General features: G+C 42.2%; 1 protein-coding gene across 1 annotated transcript; it reads left to right on the top strand.

The window, feature by feature from the left end:
• Positions 1-2,985: 2,985 nt before the first annotated feature.
• On the top strand, positions 2,986-4,142 carry LOC135611653 (probable BOI-related E3 ubiquitin-protein ligase 3). The gene is made up of 3 exons (XM_065107291.1): positions 2,986-3,127; positions 3,230-3,476; positions 3,570-4,142. The coding sequence occupies exons 1-3, from the start codon at positions 3,072-3,074 to the stop codon at positions 4,098-4,100; spliced, it is 834 nt and encodes a 277-aa protein (XP_064963363.1). The 5' UTR covers positions 2,986-3,071; the 3' UTR covers positions 4,101-4,142.
• The last annotated feature ends 2,706 nt before the right edge of the window (positions 4,143-6,848 follow it).

Raw genomic sequence — 6,848 nt, 5'->3', positions numbered from 1 at the left:
GAAGATGAAGTTGCCATGCCATCAGATTCTTGATGGATAACTTGGATTGTATCTCCTTTGTTGATGCTTTCTTCTTCTCTGAGATGATGCAACAAGAAAAAGCAGCTGTTCTTCATTAATAATCTGAAACAGCTACATGAACTCCAATAGGATGAAATGATCTTTCCTTTCTTCATATCTTGCTGCTGTGCCAACTTTATATATATGCTTCTATTACCTCTCACCAGGAAGTTGCTTTTCACTGTCACACTGAAATCTCTTGGTGACTTTTTCTGGATTTTAGTTGTTCAGTCTTCTCATGCACATCATTCTTCCTCTCTGTCACTAGCCTTTCTTCAAGTGACAACACCTCCGTCGGATCTCAAAAGATGGATATTCCCATCATCTTCACCTCTGCAACAAGTGAAGAAGAAAGAAAACTCATGTCTGGTGTTAATTATGATTAGTCCATTTAAATCATATTAAGAACTACAATGCTTGATGATACGGCATCTATTTCATTGATGAGAATCCTTCTACAAGTAAGAATGAATCTACGGACAATCAAATGTATGCGTTGTTGCTATGCAACTTTTGTTTGCGAGTTAATATCTTTTCGCAAAGTGGTACAGAAACGCCAGAGATCGACCCTGCAGGAACGGCATGCTTGACCAACATCACCTGCTTGTCCTAACCATTCCTGTTGAAGTGGACATGTTTTCCAGCTTCCAACAAATCGTCGCCCACAACAATACTGTCTGATGCATCCATGGGGTCACTGACTCCAACCACCCTATTGAGACACAGTGTCTGAACAGTCACAGAAGATTGGAATCTGAGGTCTTCTTTTTTATTTGTCTGCATCACATCTCAGTAAATGGCTGCTTGGGATGGAGAACAGGAGACTGGGGGACTGTTCTACCCCTCTCCCCTATGCCATGCTCCCAGACCCAGTGTTCTGCTACCTTCCTTCCTTCCTCCCTCCTCCATTCGGCAATGGTGCTACCGACAATGGCCATTAGATGAATCCAAGAAGAACTGATCATGCTAGGATTTTGTAGCATTTTATATTGGACAGCAATACAAACTATCCACTTCAGGATCTACTCGACTGTAGTCAATTCTTTTGTCAGAGTGGTTCTTGTTAGCTTCCCAAAGACATTGATGCTGTGGTGGGAGATTGATCTTGAGGACCCACACATGACCATGTCTCAGATGAGAAAGAAGCTTAGGTTGAAGTGAACCCCCACAGCACTTTCATGGGCTCTGCATCCATTGGTTTGGTACCCAGAGGACACGGCATGGATTCCAAGCCGAAAAACTCCTTGGAAGGGCTTCTCCCGTGATCTCAGAAAGTAAGCAAGCAAGGCATGTTTCCAGCGCACGAAATAATCATGGGAGTGGGAGACCAAACATCCAGATGACAGTGGTGGCAGGGAAGCTGCCTCAGAACGAACTTTCAAGTGTAGGAGGAGGGTGGAAGTTTGCTTTGGGGAGGTGCATGCTGGGAGCCTGACTGCAACCTTTCATGTACGACCTTTGCTTTGAACATACCAAAGAAATGAAGGAGAAGAAAAAGAAAGACAAGAAGACAAAGAGGCAAGGAAAGGTAGGGAGGGGAGAAGGGATTGAGCTGTGAGATTCTCACCAAACGGGGAGGAGGGGAGTATGGTAGAACAAAGGAAAAAGTTCATGGGGTGTAGGGCAGCTGTGTCTTTTGAGGATTCATCTTTAAGCTGGTGTCGGGACAAGTAAAAGGTTATGGGTGTGTGTGCCCCCTTCTTCCCCTTTGCTAATCCACCTATATGGCATGTAGTAGTCATGTGATGTCTTCACCTTTTCCCTGTAATGTTACTGACAACAATAATGGAGTCATTTAATGGAGGGGAATCACATGCATCTGTTTACATCCTCTTTGATGAGCATCGCAAAAGGTTTCTTTTCCTCTCTCCATTCCTAAACTCTGCTGTGTTTCAGAGATTTAGGGAACGAGTCTGCCACCCTCATCACAGAGGGAGGTAGAACAGGCAGGCAAAGAGATCATGCTTTACTGGTTATCAACAGGAATGCATAAAGAAAGGGGTATTGCTTCTCAAAAGTAGCACATAATCCTAGCAAAACCACAATATCCAAATGATTTATTAGAGGACAGCAACTAAAATATATTTCTTTCCTCAGCTTGTCCATTCAGGTTGTGCTCAGATTGAACAGATATCAGGGAAGCTTTCAAACTACTGTAATGTAGAAGATATATTTTAGTCAATGATGGAATTGATCACATTCATTGAGTAGGTTAAAAGTCACCAAAAGGACAGCATCATTTGGTGCATTTCTGATCACCATATTTCAATGGCAGGACATTTGATTGGTGAAACATCATATTACAAGAAGTTATTACAACCTGCAAGTTTCTTCTTCATTACTATTATTTTTAGTTTCTGATGAACAATTGGCATCAAAGAAGCTCCAAAATATCCATTCCTAAATATCATTAAAAAAAAAGGAAAATGAAGAATAACCCATCGTTTTGATCCCAACATAGGTTACACACTCCATCATTGACTTTGGCAACCAAAGTTAGAAGCCTCATATCCTTTCTTTGGTCTCTTAACCACCTTCTTAATTCTTTTCTTTGACTTTGAGAGAAATTAAGGGACAATCCAACTGACCAATTCTTTCCTCTTACCCCACCTTTTCTTTTTGCAGATTCTCCTTTTCTTTTTCTTCCCTTCTCTCTCTCTCTCTCTCTCTCTCTCTCTCTCTCTCTCTCTCTCTCTCTCTCTGTATATATATATATATATATATATATATATATATATATATATATATATATATATATATATATATATATATATATATATATATATATATATATATATATATATATATATATATATATATATATATATATATATATATATATATATATATATATATATATATCAGTATAAAAGCCATGCCCATTGCATGCTGCCTTCCTCCCCATTCATTCCTTGCCACACCAGCCTCTGCTCTCCAGCGACCTCCCACCCGCTGTAGAGAATAAGAGAATACATCAAACACCAACCAAGCACATAAACACACCTTTTCACATGGCAGTCGAAGCCCATCAGCTTCACGTCTTCCCTTCCCAACTCCTCACCAACAGGTACTAATTCCTCTCAAACTTTCTTTCCCAATGTAAGTACGTGCATGTGATCAGTCGTGGATTTCTATGTTTCTCATGGTTATGTTGCGTATTATCGTGCAGGGAAATCATCAACAGTGCGGAGAACCAGCCGAGTTTGTACGACATGCAAACGGTATGCGCCCCGCCGGACTCCATTGCGGCCGCCGTGTATAATTCACCGGCTCCGGTGATCACTGTTGTGGCCTCCGATAGCGGCGTCACCGAACCGTCGAGGAAACGGTCGCGCCCAGTTTCGTTTCGCGGTGTCGACAGTTCCTCCCACCTGCAACAGCAGATGCTCGACATCGATGGTCTCATCCTGCAGCACGTAATTCTCCGGGCTCCCGGAGGCTAGCTGTAGCTTCTGGCTTCTGTTGATCGAATGGTGCGGTTTCTGATGGCTTCGAATTGGCTATGGCAGGCGGAGAAGGTGAGGGCGGAGGTCGCGGAGCGGCGGAAGCGGTTCGTGAGGCAGATCGTCGCGGCGATGGAAGAAGGCGCCTCGAGGCAGCTCAAGGCCATGGAAGAAGAGATCACGAGGCTCCGGGAGCTTAACCGAGCGCTGGAGGGGCGCATGAAGAGCCTCTGCGTGGAGAACCAGATATGGCGGGACTTGGCCTGGAGCACCGAGGCCACGGCCACGGTTCTACGGACCAACCTCGAACAGCTGCTTGCGACTCAGGCAAGAGCGAAGGCTGCGGCAGCGTTGACCGCCGGCGACGCTGTGTCCTGCTGCTGCGGGGACAACGGAGATGATGGCGACGAGGAGGGGAAGGCCGGCGCGAGGAGGGGTTGGGGGAGAGCTTGCCGGAGCTGCCGCGAGGGTGAGCCGTCGGTGCTGCTGCTGCCGTGCCGGCACTTGTGCCTGTGCGCGGCGTGCGGCCCGGCCGTGGACGCATGCCCCATCTGCAATTGCAGCAAGAATGCTACCGTCAATGTAAACATGTCGTGAACCCAAGAAAATTAAAAGCAGTGAACAGAAAGGTTTTCTTTCCTCTCCTTCTTATTCTTTTTCTGGCTTTCAATATTATCTTTCTTAGCTGATAAGACTGGTATTTTCTTTCTAGCAAGTAAAATTTCTCGGAATAATATTTAGATATTCCCGAACACAAAAACCACAATCTGTTAAATGAATTAAAATCTCCATGAGTTTGTTCTTTGTGACAAGAAGTCTTTCATGATGTTTCGATCAGCTTCAACGAACAAACGCAAACAAGTTATGCCAGCTAAAATGCAATTGCAGTCTATGGATTCTTATTTCTCGTTGTGTTAGGTTCTCACCACCCCCTGAATCGAGACTTGCATTTATTTAGTAGCCTAACATAAGATGAGGACCACTATTCCAATGCATTGACCTGCAGAGAAATGCAGACTGCCGTAGAAAATTGGATAGTGTCTCCTTTTCCTTGTTTGATGGCTTTGTTCTGGTCGGTGATGTTGGAGGCCTTGACTTGGAGAACACATCCATGTCGTTTAACAATCATGCTTCTGTTGTGTGTTATTTGCTTGCATCTCTTTTGGCCTTTGCTGTGGATAGCTGCCGAAGAGTAATAATATATGTTGGGTACCTAATTGTTCTCAATCGATCAGAGTGCATATCTGTATAGCTACTTACACATGACCCATCGGAAGACTCATTTTATGTTCTTCCTGCAACGTGAGAGCCAGCATCATTCTGGAAGATTACAGATTGTGAATGATAAGGACTTTTAACTCAAGTGCTGTGCGCTGGAAGACTTACAGTGGATCAAAAGCTAGCCATAATGACTTATATATCTTAAATTTATGATGGATAACGGTGAAAGATAGAGAAGCTTCTAAGAATTATTTGAATTGTGTTCATGCATTTCTTGATATATTAATGGTAAAAGGAAGAGCTTGTGGAAACTTCATTCTGATCTGGATGGATTATATTTCAAACTTAAGAAAAGATTTATGTGCATATATATTTCTGAATGAATGATGTAAAGATAATCAAACATTGGTTTGACATAAACACTCTCTCTTAAGCTCATAGAACAAGGAATTATATAAGTAGACAATTTATCGATTTGACTGATTCTAAGGAATACTTACACTGCCTCATAATTAGTAATGTCACTATTTGATCAAATGAGATAATCGATAGATTAATTTAATGAAATCTAAAATAATATTGGAATATCTTTATTTACTTTTGATGGCTTAAACTTAAGTTAATATAATTATATCAATTAAATTTTAATTCATATTTACTTTTGATATGATTTGATGTCGATGATTGACTTAGAGATAGATCAATCCGATCTATTGTTCATGTATCCTAAACCGATGCTAGTCTCGAGGCACCATCAACGAGTTTTCGTTGTGCACCCTTTTATGCTGAAGTTAGATTCTGATGTAACATTGAAGCGTGAAGAGAGAAAAAAAAGAAAAAAAAAAGTTTGACCATGTTATTATGGACGTTCAAATCAGTATGATATGACCCAAACTTAAAGGATTATTCTAGGTATCTTCGAGATAGAAATGTTAAGCTCCTATGAAAATTATCTAAGGTGCCTCTAGGATAAAAATGTCGAGCTCTCAAGAAAATCATTTGAGGTGCCACATGCATAAAAACCAAGATCAAGATTGGTTTCCAAAGCCAATCCCTTCGATGCTCGAGGTAGTTTCTTTAAAGGTGGATGAGTGCAATCATTAATGGTAAAAAAAAAAATCTTTTGGCTATGTTAAAAGTGAACTTTTACACCTTGTAGTGAAGAAATGAAAAATCTCTCGATTATGTTAAAAGTGAACTTTTATACCTTGTAGCAAAGAAATGATATATTTTATCGAATAATCTTTGGGGATAGCTTTTAATAGTACTTAATAATTTTGATTTGGTCTCTTTTCCACACATGTGACAAAGGTGAAGATAGCTTATAACTATCTATCTTAGACTGATATTCATGCGAGTAGATTGGTGAGGGATAGTTTTGTCTCATTCTTCTAGCTAAGAGGCTACGTGGAGGACACATGTCAAATGGTGGTTAGTCGATAATAATATCATCTCTATCATTTATTCCCTTAGAAGGTATGCTTTAAGGGCTCTTTAGCAAGGGTCTTGAAGCACCACGTCTAGCCCATCCGACATATTAAACTTGTACTCCTTTAATCACTTCTTTAAGGGAGAAGTAGGGGTTCTTGACCAACGTACCTTAGGTATACTCAAAAAGGGGTTGGGAACTCATTCTCCCCATCTTGAGGAATGAGAATGCCCACCATAGTTGACTTTGACCACTCAACCTTGAGTAAAGGGGAAGGTTAGTGCCTAACCTTGGGCGGAGAGGGAGTCATCACCTAACCCCTCCCTTGTAGTCGACCCTCAACCGCTTGCTTTAAGTCGAGAAGGGTGTTGGCGCTTGACCCACCCATCTTAGGCGGAAAGGGGATCAGTATTTGACCCATCCGCCTTGGGCGAAGAGGGGGTTGGTGCCTGACCTACCTACCTTGGACAGAAAGGGGGTTGACACTTGACCCCTCCGCCATGGTCAACGAAGGAGGTTAGTACCCAACCCACCCACCTTAGGTGAAAAGGGGGTCAATGCTTGACCCATCTATCTCGAGTAAGGAGGGGGTAGGTGCTCGATCCACTTGCCTTGTGCAAAAAGAGGGTTAATACCCAACCCCTTGATCATGGTTAGCCGAGGAGGTTAGTGACTGATGCACTCACCTTGACTGG

The sequence above is a fragment of the Musa acuminata genome, chromosome BXJ2-5 (assembly GCF_036884655.1).
Source record: "Musa acuminata AAA Group cultivar baxijiao chromosome BXJ2-5, Cavendish_Baxijiao_AAA, whole genome shotgun sequence".
Classification (NCBI taxonomy): Eukaryota; Viridiplantae; Streptophyta; class Magnoliopsida; order Zingiberales; family Musaceae; genus Musa; species Musa acuminata.
This window is presented reverse-complemented; position numbering and strand designations above follow the sequence as displayed.

Coding starts and splice junctions, on each gene's coding strand:
- LOC135611653 (XM_065107291.1), top strand. CDS start 3,072: ATGGCAGTCGAAGCCCATCAGCTTCACGTCTTCCCTTCCCAACTCCTC. Junction 3,128..3,229: donor TCCCAACTCCTCACCAACAG/GTACTAATTCCT, acceptor ATTATCGTGCAG/GGAAATCATCAACAGTGCGG. Junction 3,477..3,569: donor ATGGTCTCATCCTGCAGCAC/GTAATTCTCCGG, acceptor TGGCTATGGCAG/GCGGAGAAGGTGAGGGCGGA.